At 59.2% G+C, this 25134-nt stretch overlaps 2 protein-coding genes across 3 annotated transcripts; both read right to left on the bottom strand.

The window, feature by feature from the left end:
- Nucleotides 1-1903: 1903 nt before the first annotated feature.
- SPATA20 (spermatogenesis associated 20) lies at nt 1904-10255 on the bottom strand. 2 transcript variants are annotated; one of them, XM_065896392.1, is made up of 17 exons: nt 10139-10255; nt 9337-9455; nt 9028-9207; nt 8850-8914; nt 8512-8666; nt 8290-8433; nt 8002-8203; nt 7336-7466; nt 7130-7234; nt 6832-6906; nt 6521-6730; nt 6247-6439; nt 5737-5905; nt 5243-5454; nt 3295-3494; nt 2436-2516; nt 1904-2265 (listed from the first exon to the last, which is right to left on the bottom strand). In XM_065896392.1, the coding sequence occupies exons 2-17, from the start codon at nt 9411-9413 to the stop codon at nt 2095-2097; spliced, it is 2370 nt and encodes a 789-aa protein (XP_065752464.1). In that variant the 5' UTR covers nt 9414-9455; nt 10139-10255; the 3' UTR covers nt 1904-2094. The 2 variants fall into 2 exon arrangements, with proteins under 2 accessions (XP_065752464.1, XP_065752463.1); XM_065896391.1 differs by lacking the exon at nt 9337-9455 and having other exon boundaries at nt 10139-10241.
- Nucleotides 10256-14216: 3961 nt separating this feature from the next.
- Nucleotides 14217-23742, bottom strand: EPN3 (epsin 3). The gene is made up of 9 exons (XM_065896828.1): nt 23504-23742; nt 19559-20244; nt 18474-18592; nt 17371-17496; nt 16355-16442; nt 15616-15882; nt 15332-15448; nt 14973-15203; nt 14217-14791 (listed from the first exon to the last, which is right to left on the bottom strand). Exons 2-9 carry the CDS (start codon nt 20094-20096, stop codon nt 14463-14465), a joined length of 1815 nt encoding a protein of 604 aa, XP_065752900.1. The 5' UTR covers nt 20097-20244; nt 23504-23742; the 3' UTR covers nt 14217-14462.
- Nucleotides 23743-25134: the final 1392 nt, after the last annotated feature.

Below are 25134 nucleotides of genomic sequence, written 5' to 3'. Positions count from 1 at the left end.
GGAGGGCAGAGCGGCTTCTGCCTCCTAGGTTGCCCTTTCGCCGAATCCTGCGCCGAGTTGTGCAAATGAGGCCGGGCTCATTTGCATTTCATGCTAATGAGCAGTTCCCTTAAGTGCCTTTCTCTCCTGGCGGGAGTCTCTGCCCTCATTCCGCGTGCGCCCGCGCCAGTCTTGAACTTTCAGTGGTCTTCTGGGAGAGGGGCCTATTTATGGTTTGCCCTCGTGTCTGACACCTTCCCTCTCGCTGGTCCGCAGTCTGCCTAGTGGCCTGCCCTTCCCAGACAGGATCAAGAGAACTAACCCTTTAAGGCCCTAACTCCTTCCTCTGAACCCATTTACTAAATCCCATTGTCAGGCGCATGCCTGATACCAGGGGAAGGAAAAGAGGAGACACGGAGCAGAAGGAAGATGGGACGGAGGGGCAGAAAACACCAAACGCACCCTCCTTCACAGCTGGACCTCCTGGGGGAAGAGGAAGGCTTAGTGGTCTTTACTGCATGCTGAAGACCCCAGAAAGAATGAGATATGTTGAACGGTTTCAGGCCAGGCTCTCACCCTCTCTGAGCCTTGAACATCTATCCATATGAGGCCAAAGGTACCTGCCCTGCCACCTCATTCATGAGGGTCAATGGACAAGAGGACTTTGCAAACTGCCTAGACCTCTCCCAAGCCAGGGCTGGGGCTGCCAGAAAGGCCACCTGTGCTTCACCGTGCTCCACCCTCCCTCCTTACTGCCCACCGGATCAGGCTCTGCTTGCCCAGCCCCCAGACTTCCTGGCCAGGCTGAACAGGGTCCAGCCAGAAAGGGGACAGCTGACCTTGCTGGCTGGAGCCCTAATCCTCCCCAGATGCGCCGGTGGCTTGCACCAAGGGCCCAGCTGCCCAGACCCGGGTCCCGTTGACCGTATGTGGCCATGACTGACAGTGTGCAGGGGGTGGCTGTGGTCCTGAGCAGACCTCGGAGTGATTCAGTCCCATCTCCTAGCTCCTTCCAGCCCCGCTCCTCCCCACTGCTGATGTCCCCGCAAGCAGTGGCCCCGTTCAAATCTCATCTCTAGCGGCCTCTTCTGGCTCTCTCTACTGCTTGGCTCTGGGGCTACAAGAGTGCCTAGGCTCATCAGACCCCCAAAGGGCCCAGGGTTGGGGGTCAGCCCCATTATCCTACACTTGCCCTTCCCAAAGCATGCTTCCCAGTCCCCTCCCCCTGGTGAAAACTAGGTGGGGGTTCCAGGGCCTATGAAGATGTTGGGTGCCAAGGATGGGGCTTGTGAGTATCTCCCAACATTGAGGGAACAGGAGGAGATCACAGGAAGGCAGAGGCTTTCCCTAAAGCAGGAAGGACTCAGGTTTGGAGAAGGACTTCCAACCCAACAGATGCTCCAAATGAAAGAAAACTCTTTCCCTGGACTTAAGTGAAGGCAGGGGGATGGACCATATGACCTCCTGCAGGAAGGCTGGGAGCTGGACGGATACCCCAAAAGAAATGTCCTGATAAGAGCAGCTCCCATAACGGACCAGAACATATGCAAATTCCATGAAAAATAAAACCTTATATGAAGCATCCCCCTGCCTCTTCCCCAGCTTAAAATTGGAGGAGACAATGGGAAGGGAGGGCAGGCCCCTTTCTTAACCTTGCCTGAGGGCAAGGATTGGCCTTTCCCCTCCCGTGCAAGTACACACCCACACCACTGGTGGTCATTACTGGTCCCCTGACCCGAGCTTCACTCAGGTTGCAATGACCATAGAGCGGGGCAGAGTCAGCCTGGTGACCTTTGAAGGTGAAAGAGGAGTCCAAGGAAGCAGAGGGGGCAGCTAGGGGCTCCCAGAAAAGGGGACCTGGGCTGCTGGCTCCCATGCTGGAGCCCGAGGCCCCTCTCTTATAAGCAAGGCTGAGGCCCTGAGGTTCCCGCAGGACGTTGTTAGGTTTATTCCAGGGTAAGTGGGTGCCCATGGTGGGGCAGCGAGGACGGCCGAGGTCACCTGGTGACAGTGTGCTCAGGGGTGGCCGCAGGCTCTGCGGGGCCCTGCAGGGCCTGAGTCTCTGGCCGGCTGGGAAGCTCCACCTTCCGCCCCAGCCCGAGGTGGGGGAGGCAGTCACTGATGTAGCAGTTTCCGTAGTTCACAGGGCTTGGTGATGGGCATCGAGCAGGCCTGGTTCTCACACACGTAGGCAGTGGCCTGGTCTTCTAGCCGTCGCAGGGTACGCAGGAAGGGCAGCTGGCGGGACAGGAAGCTCGAGGGGTCCCCATCGGCCAGAATCAGCACCTGGGAGAGTGGCAGAGAGGGTCACCTGGGGGCACTGGGACACCGGCAGGGCCCACTAGTGGGTGTCTTCTCCCCAGGCCTTCAAAGGAGCCGGAGATACTGGGGAGCTGAGGAGGGGAGGGGGCCCTGGCAGGGGAGGAAGAGGGTGGGGCCAGGCTCACAGACCAAACCTTGTTAGGGATGTAGATGGAGTGGACACACTGCAACAGAGCCTTGGTGTCCTTGGCCTGGGGGTCTCCACAGATCACGATCTGGCCAGAACAGAAAGGTAACTCCAGTGACAGGTGCAGAGGGGCTGGACCCAGACCTGCCAGGGCTTCCCCATCCTCCTGCCAGCCACCCTATACGCCTAAGAAGAAATGAGGACTCAGCTCAGCATCCCCCAGACCAGCTGCCAGGAGGCCGCATCGGATTCACCGCTCAGCAGGTGAGGACACGTACACACACACACACACACACACAGAGGCAGAGACATATAGGCAAACATGCAAATACAAGCAGGCTAGCCTGAACGCGGGGCACACTCACTCACTCACACCAGCACACACTCAGAAAGGCAGGCACACAGTCACAGACCTCCACTCCAGAGTCATACACACCAGAGGGACACGCACAGCAGTACCACACAGAGACTCACACACAGACAAGCATATGTCTGCACACACTGTACCGCTGACCCCAATACACCGACACCCAGAGAATCACAGAGGCGCACAGAAGCCTCCGAGAAACACGTCAGCAACCACAGGGACCCATATTTAACCCCTTCCTCGGACAGCCCCAGTCACAGGCCCTCACACAGGTACCTGTCCGTGCCGGAGGCCTGCTTCAGACACGCACTCACACAGACTCCCCCACCTGCACAGAGCAGGCTTACAGACATTCCCTCGGAGATACCTATACACACACTCACACAGGGCCACACATTCACGGACCTGAGCTCTGGGGACAGCCCCAGGGACTCCACTCCATGTCTCTATTGCAGCCCCGGCTCCCCTCCCACCCAGGGTCCCTGCCCAAGTGCCCCACCTGCTTGAGGGTCTGCTGGTGGGCTGAGAGGGCGCGGACCATCTCAGGCAACGCCACGGGGACACGGCGCATGCGCTCAGAGAAGGCGGCCAATAGGCACACACACTTGTGCATCCAGTCCTTGTGGCCTGTGAAGCCGTGCAGCCGAAGCAGGTTATGGGCCGACACGGAGTTGGCGCTGGGCTCCGCACCATCCTGGTCTGCAGGGTGCATGGGGGGCAAGCGCTGAGAGGGAGGGTCATCGGGTCCCAGGACCCTGCTCCAGGACTGTGGCCAGGGCAGCTGGAGGGATGGGGTAGAGGAGTCCCTGCCCGCCGGCTCATGCCCCAGGTCTGAGAATGTAATGCTGACCCCAGCAGTTACTGACCCTTTGCGCGCTCACACGCATCCTCAACTCCACCTGCTCCAGGCTGAGCTGTTGGCTCCCAGGCTCCCCGATCTCCCTCCGTCTCCCTCACCTCCCACTTTTAATCCATCGTGAATCTGCAGGGTCTGTGACCAGAACAGATCCAACCTGACCACTTCTCCCACCTCGTACTTCTACCTCGTCTGGGCCTTTGCTGACGCTTGCCTGGACCAACGCCACTAACGGCTTCGTACCTGGCCGCCCTGTTTCCCCTGCCCCCATTCCCTTCTCCACCGTCGGTCCGAGTAACATTCTTAAACCTAAACCAGAGCAAATCACAACCCACTCAGAACTCACCAGAGCCTTCCACTCCTTGCCACACCTACAAGACCCTGCAGGGATCCATCCCACCTGGGCATCCTCCCCTGACACGCTGACCTCTGCCCGCCCTGTCCTCCAGGGCACAGGCTGCCCACTCAGAGCCTCTCACAGGCTGTTCCCTCCACCTGAAATCCCTCTCCTGCTCCTCCAGGATCACACGGCCCCATCCTGCCCTCCAGCCCTTGGTTAAATGACTCCCCGGCTCAGCTGGGCCCCGCCGTTGTTCCCTCAGGGCCCTTTCAGTCATTCAGCTAACGTTTATTGAGCACCTAATTATGTGCCAGGCCTGCGCTAGATCCTGGGGATAAAGCAGTGACAACATCCTGCCCCCAAGACGCTTACATGTGAGTGGGGGGAGAGACCATTAACAGACCAGAGGTATCAGGTGATGCTAGATGCCACTGAGAAAAGTCAGGAACAGGGTACCTGGTGGGCAGCTCCTACTTCTCCAAGGCACTCACAGTTTTAACTACGTATTTGTGTGTGCGTTTTTGCTTTAAATGTTACCGTCTGTTAGTTGTCTCCCTTACTGAACAGTAAGCTTTATGAGGGCAGGGATGAAGCTGGCCTTGTTCAATCTATCTAGGCATGCCACACTGCCACTAAGCATGCTCACAGAATAGCTACATCCATCTTCATGTCAACCATGTAAGGGAATGCCAACATTAGCTCCATTTTGCATATTAAGAATCTGAGGGGACTTCCCTGGTGGCGCAGTGGTTAAGAATCCGCCTGCCAATGCAGGAGACACAGGGTTGAGCCCTGGTCCGGGAAGATCCCACATGCCGCGAAGCAACTAAGCCCATGTGCCACAACTACTGAGCCTGTGCTCTAGAGTCCGCGAGCCACAACTACTGAGCCTTCATGCCACAACTACTGAAGCTCGTGCGCCTAGAGCCCATGCTCCGCAATGAGAAGCCCGCGCACCGCAACGAAGAGTAGCCCCTGCTCGCCGCAACTAGAGAAAGCCCATGCACAGCGATGAAGACCCAACGCAACCAAAAATAAATTAATTAATTGATTCGTTATAAAAAAAGAATCTGATGCAACGAGACCAGCCCAGTGTCACTCGGTTAATGAGTGGTAAAGATGTGAGCCCAGGAGGGCCTGGCCCCTGCCCATGCTGGCCCTTCACCACCACACTGCACTTATGCCTCCCCCAGGAAAAACCAAGCCCCGGTTGGGTCCAGGACCCCAGGCCAGCTCCACATCCTCACTGACCGTCCTTCAGACGCAGGGGCAGGCCAGCCCCCAGCTCAGCCTCACTGCAGAAGTAGCCGCCACCCCGGGAGTCCCAGAAGATCCTGTCCTGCGTGTCCTGCAGCCGCAGAGCCCACTCGAGCCACGTGCTCTCCTGTGAAGCCTCGTACAAGTCCAACAGGCCCCGCACCACGAAGGCGTAGTCCTCCAGGAAGCCCCAGCAGGGCGGGTTGCTGGGGGGACAGGTATTGGGGAGGAGACAGGACAGGGAGAGAGGAGCTTTCACAGAGGAGGCCCTTTTCACGTGCTTTTGTTTAACCCTCAAAATCTAGCTCTTGGGTAGGTCCCGTTAGCCCATTTCCCAGATGACCAAACGGTCCCAGGGAGATTAAGAGCTCATAGCGGGCAGAAAGCAGAGCCAGGACTAGTGCCCACCCGGAGAAGAGAAGAGGGGAAGAGAGAAAAGCATGGGATGCCCAGGGAGGCAAGCCTTCCTGGACTGTCCGGCCCCCCACCTGTGCTCCACGGTCCCCCCAGAGCCTGCATAGCAGGTCCGCATTAGGCGGCCACTGGCCACGTCAAACATGTGCTGCTTCAGGAACCTGGCACCACTGACGGCGCAGCTGATCAGCCTCTCCTGGCCCAGGACAGCCCCGGTCACGGCAAAGCCAGACACCATCAATCCTGGAGGTAGGAGACATGAGTGGCTGTGACGCCGGCTGGGGTCCTCCCAGTATGTCCATCCCAACCCCCCAAGCTCTGACACCTCCCTGGAGCAATAGGGTAAGCGGGTAAGAGTTTGAGCTCCAGCGCCAGGCAGAGCTGGGCTCCTGTCCCTGCGTGGGACCTCGGGTGGATTACCGTAACTCTCTAGGCCTCAGTTTGCTCATTTGTAAATTAAGGACAATGAACCTGATAAAGGAAGAATTACTGTTTAGCAGGTGCCTGTCATGCATAACATGTCATGTCATGTCCTTATGAAGGGTAATTCTATAAACGGATCAGGCCTCAGACGGCCACCCCACCATTCCAGGCCGCCAACATCTTGCTGTCCAGGTGCGGCTTCGGCCGATGTTTCTGGGCCTGGAAAAGCTTCTCGAGGCCTGAGTTGAGTAAGGTCCGTACGGCCTCCACTTCCAGGCCAAAGCGGGCAGCAGTCAGCTCCAGTGAATACCGGACGGTCAGCACGTTCTGGCCCTGCAGCTCCCCCTTTGGGTCCTGAGGAAAACAGCCCTTGTCCGAAGGAGTCCACTTGCCTGTCTGGCTCCAGGACCCCTCCCGTGACCCAGCTGCCCTCACCTGACCGGGGCTGACGTTGCCGGCCTCCGTGAGCCCATAGTGCTTCGTGAGGAGCTGGCCCGAGGTCAGAGGCTCGGTGGCGCCCAGCACGGGCTCGGGGAGGAGCTGCTGGACCTCTTTGACTGTCCACACGTAGAAGGCACCCTCTTTGGGCCTCATGCCCCGCTCCGGGGGCGAGTCCCCGTCCTCTGCACTGTAGAAGCCTCCAGACTGTGGGGAGGGGAGACTTGGCTGGCCCCAGCCTTCAGGGCAGCCAGTGGAGGCCCCGAGCCCTCCCGCAGCCAGACCCGCCTGCCTTAGTGGACACACACCCGGTGACTCAGGTTCCGAGCCACGTACTGCAGGATGCCTTTGGCAACTTCAGAGTAGAAGTCATCACCAGAGATCTGATGGGAAGGAAGGAGGCTGTAAGCAGGGGAAACTAGGTACAAGGGGCAGTCAGCGTTCCCCCAGGAAGGGAGGGAGGGAAGCTGGGTAGTGGACATATGAGAGAGAATTAGGGGTGAGGTTAAGGGAGAGCCTCAAGCCACCAGGAAAGCCCTGCAAAGGGGCAGCCAGGCGTTAGGTGGACAGGCTGGGTCTCTGCTCTGGACTGGGATCAGGGGTCACCTGGAAGGCCTGTGAATAGGCCACCGTGAGCTGTGCTTGATCATACAGCATCTTCTCAAAGTGGGGGACGTGCCACTGGCGGTCCGTGGAGTAGCGGTGGAAGCCCTGTGCCAGGAGGAACGTGGGGCTGGAGGCCGATCCCAGCTGCTGTCCCCGCCCCGCTGCTGCCTGCTGCCCTCTCCAGGGAATGCCTAGCCCCCCCTCACCTGCCCCACATGGTCTCGGATGCCCCCGTTGGCCATCATCTTCAGGGTGTGCAAGGCCATCTGCTGGGCCCGAGAGCCATCCTGAGTCAGCCGATGGCTGAGCCAGTAGGAGAACAGGAAGCTCAGGATCACTGCAGACACCGAGAGCAAGCGGGTGAGAGACCGGGGAGGACAAAGGGGCCGAGATCTGGGTGATCAGGACTTTGGCCAGGCTAGGGTTAGGGGTTCACTCAACAGGCAGTCTCTCTGGACAGGCTGAGGGTCAGGAGGTCAACCCACAGGACAGGCGATCGTTACCTAGGTCAGCACTGGAGGGTCCCTGCTAAGACCACAAGTCAGGGCTTCGCTAGATAGCTACTGACTTGTGGTCTTAGCAGGGACCCTCCAATGCCGACCTAGGTAACGATCACCTGTCCTGAGGGTCCGTAGGTCAACCCACAGGACAGGTGATCGTTACCTAGGTCGGCATTGGAGGGTCCCTGCTAAGACCACAAGTCAGGGCTTCACTAGATAGCTACTGACAGACAGGCTGGGGCTCAGGAGGTCACTGGCCAGACAGGAGAGTGGGAGGTTACTAAACAAGACGAGAGTCAGGAGGTCACTTACTAGGGCAGGCTTCAGAAGGCCAGGCCGGGGCTGGAGCGGTCACGGGGCGGGGGCACTGACCTGGCGTGGGGAACTTGGGTGCCTCGGCGAAGCCACCATACTCCTCATCGTAGCTCCCATCCAGTTGCTGGAAGCAGCGGCTGCTCGTGGTGTCAGTGGAGGGTGGCAGCTGGCGGTCACCCATGCTGATCTCCGACCGGGCCAGCAGAGCCGCGGTGACACGCTGGCTGGTTTTCAGCAGGGGACTCTTGTTCTGTGTCCACTATGGGAGGCAGGGGCAGACCTGGAGGTCAGCACCGTTCCCTCACCCTTGACCCCCCGGCCCCCCACTCCCCAGCGCACACCCACCTGCTCCCGTATCCTCATCAACACCGTGCGGAAGCCAACTCGGGTCAAGCCATCCTCAGGAGGGAAATAGGTGCCCCCCACAAAGGGCTGGAGGCTGGGCGTCAACCACACACTCATGGGCCAGCCCCCACCGCTGCTGGTGGCCTGGCGGAGAGAGGGCCAAGGTGAGGGCAGCGGCCCCACGTGCATGGGCAACCGCTCCTCCAAGGGAAGACCACTCACCTGCACAAAGGTCATATACGCTTTGTCCACATCGGGCCGCTCTTCCCGGTCAACCTTCACACTGACAAAGTCCTCACTGAGCAGCCGGCCAATCTCCTCGTTCTGGAAGGACTCCTCCTCCATCATGTGACACCAGTGGCAGGTGGAGTACCCCACTGGAATGGGGTCACGGGGCCGGGGGGGGCCAGTGACCGGTCAGAGGGGGGCCAGCCAAAGGGCCGCAGCTGAGCCAGAGACGCCCTGGCCTGTAGATTCCTGGGAGGCCCCCAGGCCCAGGGGACCCTTCCCTTAGCCACCACCACCCTCCTCACCCAGCCCAGGGAAGGTGGGTGCAGTACCTGAAAGGAAGATTGGCTTGTTTTCTTTCCTGGCCTTGTTGAAGGCTTCCTGCCCCCAGGGGTACCTAGGCCCGGCAGGGTGGGGCATCACTCACTAGCCCAGGCGGGTGTGGGCAGTGGGGGGGTAGGAGGGGTGAGGGTCCAGCTGCCCCGGGAGGGCATCAGGAGAGGGACTCACCAGTCCACAGGGTTGTAGGCATGTTGCAGGAGGTACGGCGACTTCTCACTGATCAGGCGGTTGGGGACTTTCTGGGGTGTGGACCGAGAGCAGTTAGTCCGGCTCCCCTTCCCTCCAGCCGACATGGGCACTGAACTACCGACCGTCACGCTTCGGTCCTTGTCCTGGGAGGAGCTACCCCTGTCGTGGGCAGGCAGGTCAGATGAGGAGTCTCCACCGCCTCCCCCTACACCGCCCCCAGAGGCCCACCTGACCCCACCCTGCCCTCTGGCACCCCTCCTGGAACCCCCTGTTCCCAGTCCAACCCACCTTTCTGAACCACGGGGGAGACGGTGGCCTTTGCGCTCCCCCTTGTGTTTTTCGGGAGGTGAAGAAAGGTGGCTCATTGGGGGCTCTCTGCCAGGTTAGTCTCCCCCAACCTCTCAGACCTGGCGCTGGGAATGGTGATGACTGTGAGGTCAGGGCGAGTCACAGTGGGTGGAATGGTCCTTCCGGCTCCATTCTCTTCCCCTCACCGGGCCCCACCCCAGGGTGGCTGGGCTGGAGGTATCCCTCCGGCATGCCTGCCTGGGTGCGATCTGCGCAGGGAGGCTGCCGGCTGCTGGGTGTGGGACTGGGCCAGGTGAGGGGCAATGAGAAGAAACTCGGCATCAGGGACTCCCTCACTCAACATCCACCCACTGGGCACTTCTGGGGGGCCAGGTCCTGTGCCAGACACCCCATGACCCCCAAAGAATCAGAAACTGGCCCTGATCTCAGGGGGCTCAGCCTGGGACAGTGGCACTGTAGGAGCAGGTCTAAGTAATGACAGGCCCCTGCGGCATTAAGGACTGTGACAGGCCAGCCCAAGGTGCTTTTGGACAAGGACCCTTGGCCCAGCATTGGGGTTCAAGGAGGGCTTCCAGGAGGTGGTGTCAGAACAGGGTCCCTGGGGCAAGCTAGCCCTGCAGCTGGAGGGGAGGAAGGGAGGAGGGGGTTACTGTCTGGGCCAGGTCAAGGGAGCGGACTCGGGGAAGTAGGCACAGGGTCGGGGGTGGGGAGGTGGCCGGGCAGGCACAGGGGACCAGAGCCGGGAAGACTGGTCCAGAGCGGCCCCTTTGCCCGCGCGTACCTGCGGCTCGCGGCGAGGACCGGCGCGGAGCGGGGCAGCAAGAGGCCGCGGCACCGCCAGGCCCGCGCGCCCTGCATGGCCGCTGGCGGCCGACCGCCCGGACGCCGCGGACAGGAAGGGAGGGCGGGAGGGAGGCTGCGAGGGGCGGGCCCAGGCACCCGACAAGCCGCGGGTGCGTCTTCGCGGGGACCGCAGGCCACGCGGCTGGTCTCCGAGCGCCGCCCGGTGGTCGACGGAGGGACTGCAGACCGGAGAGGGGGACACGAGTCTGTGCACAAAACGGGGCCGACTCGGCTGGATCTAGACCAGCTGTGGAGGTTAACCCTCTTGAGTAGAAGATGGAGGGCTGTGAGGATGCCAGGACCGTGGAAAGCTCTGAGCCGCCTGTCATTTTATCCAACCCTAGCCCGTTTTACAAATGAGAAATGAGGCGAGAGGCAAAGGTGTGGCTTGTCCAGACCCTCCAAGCCGGGAGCTTCGCCTTTGCTCTGCCCACCCCCGACTCCCCAGGGCCTCAAGGTCCTGCTCAAACCCCACCCCCTCCAGGAAGCCTTCCCTGAATAATAATAACGAGCCAACTTTAAGTACTATCAAGTACTTTACACATGTCTCATTTGCTACATTCAGTCAACATTTATTGAGTGCCCGTCGCCTACCAGGCACTCTGTTAGGTACAACGGTGGGCAGAGGGAGACCAGGCTCCTGCTCTCGTGTTGCTCACAGTCTGATGAGGGAGGCAGAAGCCAATCAGACAACCAGGCAAATGAATGTGCAACCACCCACTGTGAGAAGTACCATGACTAGGTATCACAAGGAAACTGGTCTGGTGGGAGAGACGAGGCGGGAAGGCCTCCCTAAGGAAATCACATTTGTGTAGCAGCCTTCGAAGGACAAGAGGATGGATTCTGGAGAGGGCATGGGGAAAATGCTGGGGAAGCAAGAGGAACAGATGTGCAAAGGTCCTGTGGCATAGCAGTGAGTCAGGGCTGAGGAACTGCAGAAGCCATCATGGCTGCAGGACAGAAAGCACAGGGAAGAGAGATGGTAGATGAGGTTGTGAGGCTGCGGAGGAGGAAGGCAGGGGCCAGGTCTTGAACTGTAAGCAGAAGTTTGGTTACTGATGAGAGCACAAGAAAGCTGTGGAAGGGCTTTAATCAGGGGAATGAGCCTGCATTTTGGAAAGGTCCCTCCAGCTTCCTGGTGGAGAATGGACTGGGAGGAGACAAGAGTGAAGCAGAAGGGTTCAGAGGCCATAGCAGGACCCAGGGGAGAGCTCTGGGAGGTCTGCACCAGGCAGAGGTGGAGATGGAGAGAAGGGGTGGACTTGAGGTCAGCGGAAGAGGAACCATCATCAGGATTGTCTATAAGGGAGAGGGGGGTGTCAAGAGTGAAGTGCAGAGTGGGGCTGGTGCTGAATGGGGGGGGCATTTGCTGAGGAGGGGGCACAGGGAGAGACTCAGATCATGGGTTCATGAGGTCCATTTGGACGGTTGGTTTGAGGTGTCCTTGAGATGTACGTGTGGAGATGCCAAGGCTCTGGAATGCAGAGGAGGGGTTGGTGGGAGAAAGGAATCCGAGTGGCTGCTCAGTGCAGACAGTGTGGGATCACCCAGGCTGACTGCAGCGAGAGGAGAGGCACGGGCTCGGGCCTGGGCTTGAGGAGCTCAGAAGTGCACCCGTGAAAGACACAGAGGGTCATGGGAAAACCAGGAGAGGGTGTTGTCCCAGAGGCAAAGGGACAGAGAGTTACAAGGAGGGAGGGTCAGACTCCGGAGAAGCCAACTGGGATGGGACAGAAAAAGGTCCACTAGCTTCAGCAACGTGGAGGCCATTCGTGGACTTGGCAGATGAGTTCCAGGAGGTAATGCCGACAGTAGAAGCTGATTGGAGTGGGTTGGGGTGGGGGGAAGAAAGGGGACATAGAGAGGAAGGGCACTTGATGCGAGGGGAAAGATGGAAAGACACTCAGGCTGGATGAGATTAATTGTGGCAAATATCACAGGGAAGGATTCAGTTGAGAGAAGGCATCTGATGATGTGGAGGAGAGAGACCTCTGAGAAGCTGGGATAGTGGAGTGATGGAAGGGTTGGCAGGCGGGAGAGGCTGGTGTGTGTGCTCCCTGGACAGAATGAGGTTAGGATCAGAGAACAGGAAGCCTGGCTTTAATGTGGAGGAATTCAGGATGATGACGAGCCCCAGAGAGTGACCAGGGGTGAGAGCAGCTGAGAGGTCAAGGGGTGGCGAGGTCATCTTCTTGGATAATGGAATCACAGAAGATTGAGCAACATCTGGGTGAGAAGACCATGAGCCGTGGCACGGGAAGAATGAGGTGGAGCGCAGCCCCAGGTGGGAGGAGGCAGGACACCAGGTGGCTCCAGTCTCCAAGGAGGGAGGGGTCTTCCAGGAGAAAGATGGTCCAGAGCAAAATGGGGAGCCAGACTACCAACCTCCTCTTGGTGGGAAGCAAAACGGCACCCCTTGGGAGTCCTTAGGGAAGCGGTGTCCACAGGGAGAGCCAGTTTAGAAGAGGAGGACCCAGGCTGAGGAGGGGCGAAAGGTGGGTCAGTGACCAAGAAGGATGGAGATCTCCCAGGTTTGTGCAGAAGATGGATGGGTCTGGGCACTGCCTGGCAAAACCAGGAATGAGAGGTATTGCATGTTCATTCCTCATGGTTAATCTCTGAACAGGGTGGATCCTGGGCTGAATGGACACTGGCCTGGGAGAAGCCACACAGCAACCTCATAAGGAAGGAACTCTTGTTCCCATTTGACAAGTAAGGAAATGGAGGCACAGTCATAGAGAGGTTAAGTAGTTTACTCAAGGTCAGGGAGCATAACCACTTATTACTAAGTGATTATTATTAAGTGCAAACCTTAGAGCAGTTTTGAATGCTTTCGGTCTGACTCCTAAGCAGATGCTCTTGTCCACTCTGCCTGTAACAGGTACAGTAGGACTGACTCCCTCCAAAAAATCAAAGCAGCTCCTTTCCCCACCCCCACCTTAGGAAGGAGACCGGCACTGTGTCCTCCCCCACCAACTTTGGTGTTTCTGGCCTATGGAAGGCCATTTTACCCCAGGCCTTTGGCCTGCTGCCTCCAGAGCCAGACCCTGAGAACGGAAGACACATCAGTGCCCAGTGTTTGGAGAGCATTGAGTAGAAGAGAAGTGAGGGTCACCATGGTGGCCCTCAGAATGAGGTACCAGGCCCTGCTCCTCCCCTTGGTTTCTCAGACCCCACACAAGCCCCCCAGGAGGGATCATGGCTGAAATTGAGTTTCTTGCCAGTCCTGGTGAAAAGACGAGAGGAGTAAGAGCCATATGTAAGGTGATTCAGTAAGACAAAGGATCGTGGGGGCTCTTGGATCCGGCTTGCCTGCCCCGCTGAGCTCTGAGCTCCGGGAGGCTGCGGGCTTAGCAACCCTTGAATCCCTCCCAGAGGAGCCTAGCACTCTGTCCACAGCAGCCAGTCAGTATTTGTGAATTAAATCTGGGGCCCAGGGTGCGAGCTCAGAGCTGTGGAGCCAGACCCCCTGACTCTGAATCGCAGCCCCACTCTGCTAGCTTTGTGACTTTGAGCATGCCATTTAACCTCTCTGAACCTCACCTATAAAGAGGGAGCAGGGCCAAGGGCTTTGCACTTGATCTAACGCTCCGCTGCTCCCGTTTTGACATCCTTAACCCAGTTTTGAACAAGGGGCCCCCACGTTTGCATTTTGCACAAATTATGTAGCCATTCCTCAGTGGGAGTAATATTATCTACCTCAGAACACTGATGCAAAGGATTAAATGAAATAATCTGAAGCGCTTAGCACATAACGAGTGCGCAAGGGAACAACTGTCTATTGTCCCTTGCTATTAGAGCATCCCCCGCGCCGATGTGTGATAAATGGTTGAACGAATGAGCGTCTGGGGAGCATGTGGAAGCGAAGGTGCCAGGCTGAGGGTGCTGTACAGGAAGTGGGAGCATTTTTGTGCCCCACATTGTGGAGCAGTCGTTCCCACGGCAGCCGGTGATTCGTGCTGTGGTCCGGGCCTGGCCGCCACGCCCGGCAAAAAGTCCACTTGGTGAGACCTGAGGACGTGGGTTCCAGTCTTTATTACGAGGCGTGGTCTCGGCCCCAGTGAAGTCGTCAGTAGGATGCGGAGGCCAGCGAGCAGCATCTGCGCCGGCCTCGGGGCGGAGTCTCAGCCTTCCTTCCTTCCCGGGGTGGGTCCTGGCGTGGCAGCCCCGCCCCGCTCACGTCAGGGGGCGTGGCCCAGCGCCGTCCACGTGGGGCGGGGCCTCACGCGCACTCGCCGGCCCGCCGGGGGCGGGGGCGTTGCTCAGAGGAAAGGGTTGGTGCTGGCCTGCGGGGGTTGGTTGAGCAGCCCGGCGGAGCCTGAGATGGGCAGCAGAGGCTGCGGCAGGCTCCCAGGGGACGGCGGCGTGAAGGCGCGGGCTTGGGGGAAGACGCTGACCGAGGCGGGGAGGGTCGCGCTGGCCGGCACGCTGCTAAGCGGGAGAGGCAGGGAGGCGCTGTAGGTCATGGAGCCGCCGACCGGCCCACCGGCCGCCAGGCCCAGCGCTGGCGACCCGGTGCGCATCTGGTTCAGGGTCGGCCTGACCTGGTCGCCCCCGCCGAACGGGTTGGTGGGGGATGGAGTGCTGAAACCTGCGGAACGAGATTGGGTTGGGGGACTTGGAGCGGGCCAGGGGCACATAGCCCTAAGTGGGGAAGGGGCAAGGTGGCCAGATCTGGGGTCTTAGAAATAGGGAAGAGCTAAGATTTTAGGGCAGGGTCTGGGCTGTAAAGGAAGAGACGGAGAGAGAGCAGGGACGAGGGGGTGTCCTACCTGTTAAGAAGGGGTTCCGGGTCTTTGCAGCCTGGGGCGCCTTGACTAATGAGTCAAGGTTAACCAAGGAGGAGGCCGAGGGGCCCAGGAAGGACTCAGGAGTCCGGCGCGCTGGGGTGTCCTTGCTGGGCTGGGTTAGTGCTTCCCCCAGCACGTCCAGGTCAAAGGCATCCGGCTCCTTTGTGCCGTTTTGCTTGGAACCGGGGTCGGGGTCTCCAAACAGGTCCAGCTCTGGAATAGAAATGATAAAGCTCACTGGTAGGGAGAGTGTGTGGTCTCTCTGAGAGGAAGAAGGCAGAGGCCAGCTCGGGGTGGGCCCCTCCTTCCCCAGGGCTGCACATTCCCTGACTCCTGCTTACCCACAGGACTGCTGGGCTTCCCGGAGGGCAGGGCCTGGGCACACTCTAGCCCCTCCTTGGTCTCTGTGGATACTGGAGGCTTGGCAAATGGGTCAAAGGTCGAGGCACCATCCAGCACTAGCCAAGGAGGAAAAGGGAGATGAGATGGGTTGGCAGAAGGGCAGGCACTGGGCTGATCCCTTTCCAGGCAAGCTGCCCTCTTAACACAGGATCTCTTGCCCCTTGGCACTGGAGGTAAGGGGACCCAGCATCCCCTCAGCCACACCCCCTGGCCCTCCACTTACCAGGTGTGTTGGAGGTCTCCACCAACGCCCCCCAGGGGTCGGCCCCAGTGTTGAGTTTGTGGCGGGGGGAGTTCTGTGCCCAGGAGTCTGTGGAGGGTGGTCCAGCAGGCGGCACTGGGGTCCGGCCCCAGGGCTCAGAGGAGGAGAACATAGCGGGCAAGTTCCAGGGCTGGCTCTGGGACAGGATGCTTCCTGAGCGGACTGGAGACCAGGGGTCTGCCGAAGGCCCCCAGGACGAGCCACTGGGCTCTGTGCTGGGCCTGAGACCTGAAATGGGGAAGGCACAGATGTGACCCCAGGCTCACTCAAACCCCCAGTCCAGGGCCTTCCCAGTTACCCAGAGCAATTTGGGAGGCCAAGGGACTCATTTCCCAGATGCGGTGCTGACTCAGGACTACCCAGCAAGCTGGAGCCCATATTCAGCAAGTTATTCCAGGATTCTGGATCCCCAGGGCATAGGCAGCTCAGGCCACGTTCCCAGTCAGGGACAGGCTGGGCCAGGAAACCCAGGGTGACCAGAAGCAACAAGAGAACGTTTCTGAGTTTCCCATGAGCTGAGTTCCTCGGATGTGCCCCCTCCCTCACTACAACCCCAAGACACAGAGGAAACTGAGGCTCAGAGAGGTGCAGTGCTTGCCCAGCGGCCCTCACCTGTGGGAAGGGGATGCCAGCAAGTGGCTGGGAAGGAAGGGGCTCTCTGGGGCCAGCCTGGGAGCCCCTTGCAGCCCTGCATGCCCACCTGGGATGTCCCATGGGTCCGCAGAACAGTGTGTGGAGGGCAGGGCCGGGGCTGGTGCGAAGATATCCACCAAGTCCAGGATGGAGGACTGCTGGGGGCAGAGGCAGCCATGCTCAGGAGAGGGTGGGACCTGGAGGAAGGGCGGGCCCTGACCTGTCATCCTCACTCCAGCTCATTCTCTCCTTTATTCATTCCACAAACATCTATTAATGGTCCCTCGCCTCTGCACAGTGCTTTCCAGTTTATGTTTCCTCATCTGTTTAGTGTCTGATCTTCATAACGACCTGTGCTGTGGGTAGGGAAGATGGTGGGGTGCCCATTTTACAGATGTGCCAGCTGGAGCCCAGAGAGGGGAATCAAACTGCACAAAGCCACGTAGCCAGGGAGAGGCAGAGCTGGGATAGAAGGCCCGACCCTTTCCTCAGCTGTCCTGCCCCTCAGCCCATCAGTGGTAAGAGACATTTTATGATGAGCCTACTTCTATAAGTCAGTGTCCAAGAAAAATTGGCCACAATGAGCATTGGCAGAAAGGGTACAGGGATAGCACGGACAGCTTTGGAAGGTCGCCTTGCTACCAACAGCTACCCACTCCTCCCTCTTGGAGAGTGTGTGTATGAGCCCAAGATGTTTTCAGCACCATATGCCTGAGGCCACCCCCAGTCTTGACCCACGGTATCATATGACCCTAGAATGTCAGAGGCAGAACTGTCCAACAAGCCCACTGTACGGAGGAGGAAACTGAGGCCAAGACAATGACAGTGCGGCCAAGTCATTAAGTGGCAGCAAATCCAGGAACCTCAGATCAGGATTCTTTGCATCCCACTTTGCCACCAGTTCAGTCATCGGCCCATGCATGACGGGACTTGGGTCTGCTAAACCCCCTCCACCCCTATTTTCATTGAATTAACACTACTTGGTGCTCACCAGATACCAAGCACTGTTCTACACTCTTTACAGATATTTAACGCAACTCATTTCCCAGGCTCTGCCAGCCCACAGCCCCCAGTCCCCTCTACCTGGGTGGTTTTCAGCTTCTCCTCCTCTCTCTCTTCTCTTTCGGGCCCTCTGTCCCGACGACGGTGGGGTCCGGCCCCAGCACCATTCGCCACAGGGGAGTCATCTCCCCGCCAGGACCTCACCTCCTGCAGAAGGAAAGCGTGAGCAGCCCAGGCTGGACGTGGGGGGACCTTGGCTGGAGTCAAGAGTGTAGGGTGGGAGGCGCCGAGAGGTCAGGGGCAGCAGGACCACCACGGGGAGGGGGAAGAGCCTAGTTAGTGCCCGCGTAGCACCTCCAGCCACAGCAGCAGCAGCACAGGAGGCCCGGCCCACTACCTTCCACTCCTGCCGGCTCAGGCGCAGAGCCAGCCGCAGCTGCAGGTCCTCGTCCCTGCGGGAGGCTGGGGGGACCGGCTGCGACGGAGGGAGAGAGGGGTGAACTTGGCCCAGTGTTCCCACTCCTGGGCCGAAGGGCAGCATCGCCCTGTGCCGGTAAGGGCAGTGGAGAGAGGAATGCCCACCCTGAGTGGGTGTGGGCAGCCTGCCCCCAGACAGCAGTATGGGTGTGGTCTTCTCCCTGCCCGGATCTGGATCTGAGATGCAGTTTAAAAATCAGGAAGATTCATCCTTCTCTTCTGGGTCCCCTGAGTGCTCTCCAAGCCCTGCTGTGCGAGGCCAGCTGTGTCCTGCCAGGTCTGCCTGGATCCACAGAGGCGATGGCAGAGAGGAGGCTATCAGGGAGGCTGTCCCTGCCTCCCATAAGGACAGCTGATGGGGAGGGGGGGCAGCATATTTCTGTGTCTCCTAGGAAGGTGTCTGTCAGCACACTCACCCCTTCCCCTCCATGAGGCGATAGCAGGCCCATGAGACAAACGGTACTGCCAACCTACCACACACACACTACCCCTTCCAGGCCCAGCTGGAGAGGACTGGGGGTGGGGAGACAGACCCCAACCCCAGTAACCCAACCCAAGGCACACAGGTGCTGTGCTGTCCTTGGGAGCAGGACTAGGGCTTTGGGGACCAGAGTAGGGGAGCCTAAGAATCAAAGGTGTGGGGCATCCAGGCACCCATCCCTCCTCCAGTTCCCTCCGCCCCCCGGCTGCCCCAGGAGGCGCCTTACCTTCTCAGCCTCCTCGCGGCTCATGGCCAGGGCCAGCTGCAGCTGCAGCTCCTCTTCTCCTGACGTCTGGGGCCGGGCCTGCTCTAGGTCGGAGGTGTAGCGGGGAGATGAGGAGGAGGCTGCAACGACCAACCATCCGTCGTGGCTTCCGTGACCACATAGGTACCCATAGGCTCCCCTGCCCGCCTCTTGCCGGGAAGCTAAGGCTCAGACAGGGAAACTGAGGGGGAAGGGAACACCTGGCAGTCGCGGGCCCCAGAGGACCAGGCAGTGTGCTCGGCACTTCCTGTAAGGTTTCCATTCCACCCCGATAAAAGAGCCCAATCCCTCCTTTACAGACTCGCAACAGCTCTGAGGGGTGCCTGGCTAGGGTCCGGCAGCAAGACTTGAACCCAGGTCCCCTGACTCAAGTTCCTGGACTCTTACAGCTGTGCCCCATCCAGCTTGGGGTCAAGTGCAGTGGGAGGGGGAGAGGTTCCAGTCACGGTCACAGCTCTCCAGGCTCTCAGCCTACTGTCAAGGAGGGCCATCCTGAGTGCCCCCCAGATCAGGAAAGTGCCTCCCTCCGAGAGTAGGAGAGTTGAGAATGCTCTACAGCCGCCCCCATTTTCAAGGGCAGTGCCCTCGAGCGGGGGGATCAAGGAGGATGCGCTCAGCACCACGTGCTGTGTGTCTGTGCCCAGGGCCGAGGTCTCATTTAATTCTCAAATTGAACAGCTGAGGCACACAAAATTATCCCTACTTTACAGACGAGGAAACTGAGGTCCAGAGAGCTGGTTGTCTAGATCACATGGCTTGGAAGGGGCAGAATAAGGACTGCTACTCCAGAGCCTATGCTTCCGCCACCACGCCCCTACCAGACAGCGAATTAACGATGACAAACCTATAATAACATCATTGTTCGCACTGACTTGTCGGGCACCTACTATGTGCGGGCCTTGGGCCTCGCATGTCAACCTCTTTATCTCACGGGATCCTCACACATCCCTCTGAGGTGGGGATTCTTATCCACAGCTGGGGTCACAGAGCCAGGGTCAGAACTCGGGCTGCCTCTCTGTCCCCAGCCACGCCCTGGGCTCACTCACAGTTGTAGGAGGACGGGGAACCGCGGGCACGGCTGAAGCCCAGCTGCCCGCTGCCGATGCCCGTGCCCTCCAACGCCATGCGCTCCTTGGTCTTGAGGGCGTGGGTTCGCTCCTGCCGGAGGCGCTCCTCGTCCTTGAGCAGGGCCATCACCTGCTTGACCTTCTCGCGCACGTTGACACCCTGGTCCTTGCCGTCGCGGTCGATGTACTGGAAGTCCTTGAGCGTCTGGATGGTGTAGAGGTTCTCCCGGCACTGGTGGGCCACCCGCTCGGAGCCCGTCTTGAGCAGGTAGTCCAGCAGCGTCAGCGCCTTGTACACGTGCCGCCAGTTCTTGCCGCTGTCGTTGAGCCGCCGCCACAGCATGCCCATGACCTCGGCAAAGGCCACCGTGTTGAAGGTCAGGTCGGCAATCTCCGACATGAGCGAGCTGGGCGGACCCCACGGGTCATTGCTAGTGGCCTCGCGCACCTTGATCTCCGCTTCCGAGTAGTTGTGCACGATGTTCTTCACCTGGCGCCGCAGCGCTGATGTCGTCATGGCTGGGGACTTGGAGATGGGCGGCCCCCGCCCCAGCCGGAGGTGGAGGGCCGAGGAGGGCCACCGTCGTCGTCGAGAGGTCACGGTCTCCAAGGGTGGGCCGCCGTGCTCTCAGCAGGGCGGCTGTGTCCTTGGCTTCCACATGGGTCTGAGGAAGAGAGGGCCTGGAACTTAGGAGCAATGGGCCACCTTGCTGGCCACTCAGCCGGCGACTAAAGCCCTGGCCAGGGTGTCCCTGCTGCCAGGAACAGCCTTCGGCAGGCACTCATTTTTATTTTTTTTATTTTCCTTATTATTCAGCAGGTACTTCTAACTTTGCAAGCTCATTAATCTCTACAATCACACCTACAAAGACATTATTATTATTACCTCCATTCGAAGATGGGGAGAGTTTGAGAGAAAGATTAAATGACTTGTCCAAGATCACAGAGCTGGTGAATGCGGAACCAGGATTAACCCAGGTAGACATGCTCCACAGTTTTTGCTCTTAGTTTAGGGACACGAAAGTTACCCCCCCAGGAATGCCTACTTGTCTTGCTTCTACTTCACTACCTGTTTCTGCTGGGATCTGCCTTAAGACCTATCCTTTCCAACTTCTCCATCCTCACTTTGCCCTCTTCTTATACTGTTAATTTTTTTTTTTTTTTTTTTTTAAGGTACGCCGGCCTCTCACTGTCGTGGCCTCTCCTGTTGCGGAGCACAGGCTCCGGACGCGCAGGCTCAGCGGCCATGGCTCATGGGCCCAGCCTCCGCAGCATGTGGGATCCTCCCGGACCGGGGCACGAACCCGTGTCCCCTGCATCGGCAGGCGGACTCTCAACCACTGTGCCACCAGGGAAGCCCTATACTGTTAATTTTTGTAGCTTGATCCATTCAACACCAATTTCCTGGGGACTTCTCTGAGCCAGGCTCTATGGCAAGCATAGAGTACAAGCCTTGGCCCACACACATCCACTTGAGAGGGTACAGGTAGTCACAGTCCAGCATGGGAGTGTAGAGGAGCACAGGAGTACCCAAGCTAGGAAAATCAGGAGAGCCTTCCCAGAGGAGGTGATGGCTGAGCTGATCCGAGATTCGAAGTGAAGAGTGAGGAGGAGTGAGGCAGCAAGGCAAGGAAGGAACATCTGGGGGAGGCTGCCTCCCAAAGAGGACCCACTGTACACACCAGAGCACTGAGGCCAGAGAGGGGTATGGCGTGCCCACAGTCACACAGCAGGTAAGTGGCAGAGCTGGGACTAACACCTAGGGGTCCAGAATACGAATCCAATTAATTCATCTGATTGCTTTATTGCCTCAGTCCCACCTTCTCAGCCAGAATGAAAACTCCCTGAGGGCAAGGCCAGCCTGGGCTCCCCAAACCCCCAAGGCCCTGGGCACGTGGTAGACCTCTGATCTCCCAGCTGAGGGAAGATTAGAGCCAGCCCACAGCCTCAGGACCAGGCCATCCGCTAAAAGCACACCCAGGCCCAAGACAGAGAAAGATTCTCCCAGGGCCCTACCAGAAACCAAAACCCGAATCCCCCTGCCACCACCATTCCTCTGGTGTGGAGACACACACACACACACACACACACACACACACACACACACACACCCCACACTCGCTGGACCTGGCCTCCACCCAAACCCCCCACCAACAGCAACCATGGAGACTGCACCTCTCAGCTCTACCCTAGGACTCAGCAGGAGTCAGAAAGAGCCTGTCGACCCCTGCCCCCCATCTCAACTCTCCCTCCAGCCAGCCCTGCTAACCTGGGCTCAGTTCAAAGCCTTGGCAGTTTTCATCAGGGCCCGTGTGCCTGGGAGAGCTTGGACCCAGAGGGTAGGACCTTGTGGTGGCACAGACGGGTTGGAGAGTGCTGGCTGAAAGCGGGCTTACCTTCTCTCTGCCGCCTTTCTGTCCCGGCAGTGGCGGGCCTTCTGTGGGATGCCACAGCCAACACTTGTTTAACGCCTGCCCTCTCCCTCACTAGTGACTCAGACCTGTCTTTACTTCCCCAGCCTGTGGGCTGGCGGGTGGCAAGAGTCAAGATGAGAAATAATTGTGCCCTAGAGCCCACCGAGCGCAAGCCCCTCCCAGCACTGGCCACTGAAACCAGCAGAACTAGTCGGGCATCCTGACTCCACCAGGACCCCTACCAGGGCCGCCCCGGCCCTCCTAACCGGCCTGGCGTAGCAGAAGGGGGCCCTCAGTGTGGGCCCTGAGGCTCTGCCCGAACTTTCTCCTAGAAGGTGGGAATGGAGGAGGCTTCTCCACAAGCCTGACTGAGCTGAGGGAAGGGAGGGGTCAGAGACACCGGGAGGCCTCGCCCCCACTGAAGTGTAAGGGGACCAGGTAGGGAGGAAGAGAGGGCAGGGTGAGGCCAAGGGAGCACCGAGGGGAGGGAGAAGGAGAGGAAGGAACGCGGGAGGGGGTGGCCGGGAGAGCTGCCAGCGGTGTTACAAGCAAAGGGTTTTATCGAACACAATATGCCCAGAAATAAAAGGGAGTGAAACAGAAACCCAGCAGCCGATAAGGCGGCAGTGGCAGCGGCGGCAGCCGGGCAGCCGGGTATGGAATTACTGCAGTGACCTTGAGCCAGACCCTGTCAGGTGGAGGGAAGGACACTGAGAAGGCCAGGCCGAGAGGCCAATTCAGAGATGGGGAGAGGGTGGGGGAGGCGGGAGGCAGGAGGGTACGGGCTGGGGGATGGGAGAAGGGCCAGCAGGGGGCGGGGCAGGCCATGGCGGCAAGAGCATCAGCTCTCTCCTATGTTTGGGGTACCAAGAAGAGCTTCACAAGGGACAGGAGCCTGCTCTTCTCAGGGCCCACAGCGCTGGCGGATCTGTCAGGACTAAGGCAGCGGATGGCATTCCCGGAGTGGGGATTCAGGGAGACGGGAGGAACCCAGATAGGTTGAGTCACGTGCCTGCGTTTACCCAGAGACTGTGTGCCCCCACGGGCCCGCACCCCTTCCCATCCTCTGCTAAGGCGGATCTAGTGCCAGGCCCTTCCCCCCTATCAGGTCCAGCTTGGGCAGTGGGGGAGTGGCAGTGCGCTAACTCTTGCCGCAGGAGGGACAAGAGGAGTGAGCCCTAGCTCTAAGCTTAAGTCAGCCCAAAGGCAGATGTGTCTTGGGGGCACTGGAGCTGGGTGGGGGCTGTCCTGAGGCTACAGGAGCAACAGGGGCTGAGGAGGAGTGGGCAGGAGTCTGTGCGGAATGCCACCAAAGATGCTAGTCCCAGGATGGGGAGCGAGCCCTAGGAGGCCCCCTTCTTGGGGGCTGTAGGGAGGGAGGGGCGGCAGGCAAGATGCCTCCAGGTTCCTCTGTGACCCTGCCCTCCTCGCCCTTCTCCCGGGGACCTGGAAGGGAGACTAAGCCCCAAGCCTTTCATGCCAGGCACCACAGCTGATGACGGGAGCTTACCTCCAGTGCAGGCTCCCTTGGCCCCAGCCCCGGGACCACGAGCAGCCTCTGCAGTGACCCTCCGACCTGCGCAGCAGGGGGATGGCACAGCCTCGGGAGTATCCCCAGAGCCATCCACCACGGACCCTCGTCCTGGAGACCAACCCTCTCCCAGGAGGCACAGACCCCTCGGAAGGGCGGCTCAGGGTCCCCAGAATGGGCGGCTGCTCTGCCTCCTGCCTGCTTGTCTTCTGGACGCCAGACAGCACTCAGGAGGAAAGTTGCTCGGCTGGCCAGGCAGGTCTGCCTCAGCAGTAACAGGACACAGGAGGAAGTGCAGGGCACGTTAACCCCTTCCTGCTGGCCAGGCAGGCAGCACCTTCAGAGGTGGGAGGCCTGCCTGCTGGCTGTCCCCAGGAGGTGCAGCTCTGGAGCCAGTGCTGGTGACCCACTCCTACTCTGCGGTGAGTTAACCCTTCCTCTGCCTCCTCAGGGGAAATGAAGGGTGGGGAGGGGAGGCTCCAACACTCACCCCACCCCTATATTCCCCCTCTGGGCCAAGACCACCATTCCCTGGGGCTGGCCCTTTGGTGGAGCACTGCCTTGTGTGGGTTTCCATCTGGTCCCCTCGGCAACCCTGAAGGGTGCATCAGGACTTCAGGCACAGCGCCCTCTCTGCGTCTCGTCTCCGACACGGGATCAGATTGGAGTGCCCTGCTCTCCCCAAACCTCCTCCCACGTCTCAACTGGAGGATGCTTGAGGCCCCTGAGGTCCTTATCAGAAGCACCAAACGCAAAACCAAGTGGGTAGGAGACTGTAGCCACTCTTCAGGTCTCCCCCTCCCTTCTGCCGCATCGCATTTAAGGCCCATAAGCCCACCGTTAGCAAAGTTGTTCTTCAAGCTCTGGGAGCCCGGGGCCCACTCTGTACAGGCGGCCTGGAGCAGAACGATTATTGCTGACAGTCTGAGCGGACAGCATGTTTCTTTGCAAGAGTCATCTCTCATCCACTTCATATTTCTCTGAGCAAGGGAGGGAGCAGAAAGTCCAGAGGCTGTTTTTAAGGTAGAAAAAATGGCTCAAAGAGGCCAGGTGGCTCGGCATGGGGAGGGGGATAAGCAGGCTGGAATCCAGAATAATTTCTGGCTGACGACAAAGGGATCTGGCCTTTAGGGTTTAAGGGTGTGGTAGCATGATCCTCAGGGACTGGGACGAGGCCCTTGGACCCAGTGGAAGTGTGAGGACCTCAGGGACCCAGGTCCCATGGTGTCTAGTTCCCCTCCTAGTCACACACTGTGTCATTCTCGGTGATGACACTTTGGGAAGACCTGGCTCCGGGAAGATGACCCCAAAAGTGTAGGTCAACAAAGGCCAGAGGCAGGGGCTACGAGGGGTGATGCTCTCTGTCCTGTCACCTGCTTCCTTCCTTGTCCTGCTGCCAACTTGCTCTTCCACTCCTCATCCCACACATCACCTCCCCAGCTATGTTTCTCTCTCCTCCTGTTGGATGGCTCCAGGAATGGGGAGGAGGGGAATCCAAGGGCAGGTGGGACATGGGAGGACCAGGACCTGACTTCATCAAGATCTGACATTCAAGGGCTTCCCTGGTGGCGCAGTGGTTGAGAGTCCGCCTGCTGATGCAGGGGACACGG

Source organism: Phocoena phocoena, chromosome 19, assembly GCF_963924675.1.
Source record: "Phocoena phocoena chromosome 19, mPhoPho1.1, whole genome shotgun sequence".
NCBI classification, from domain to species: Eukaryota; Metazoa; Chordata; class Mammalia; order Artiodactyla; family Phocoenidae; genus Phocoena; species Phocoena phocoena.
Note: the sequence above shows the minus strand (reverse complement) of the source record. Positions and strands in the feature narration are given on the sequence as shown.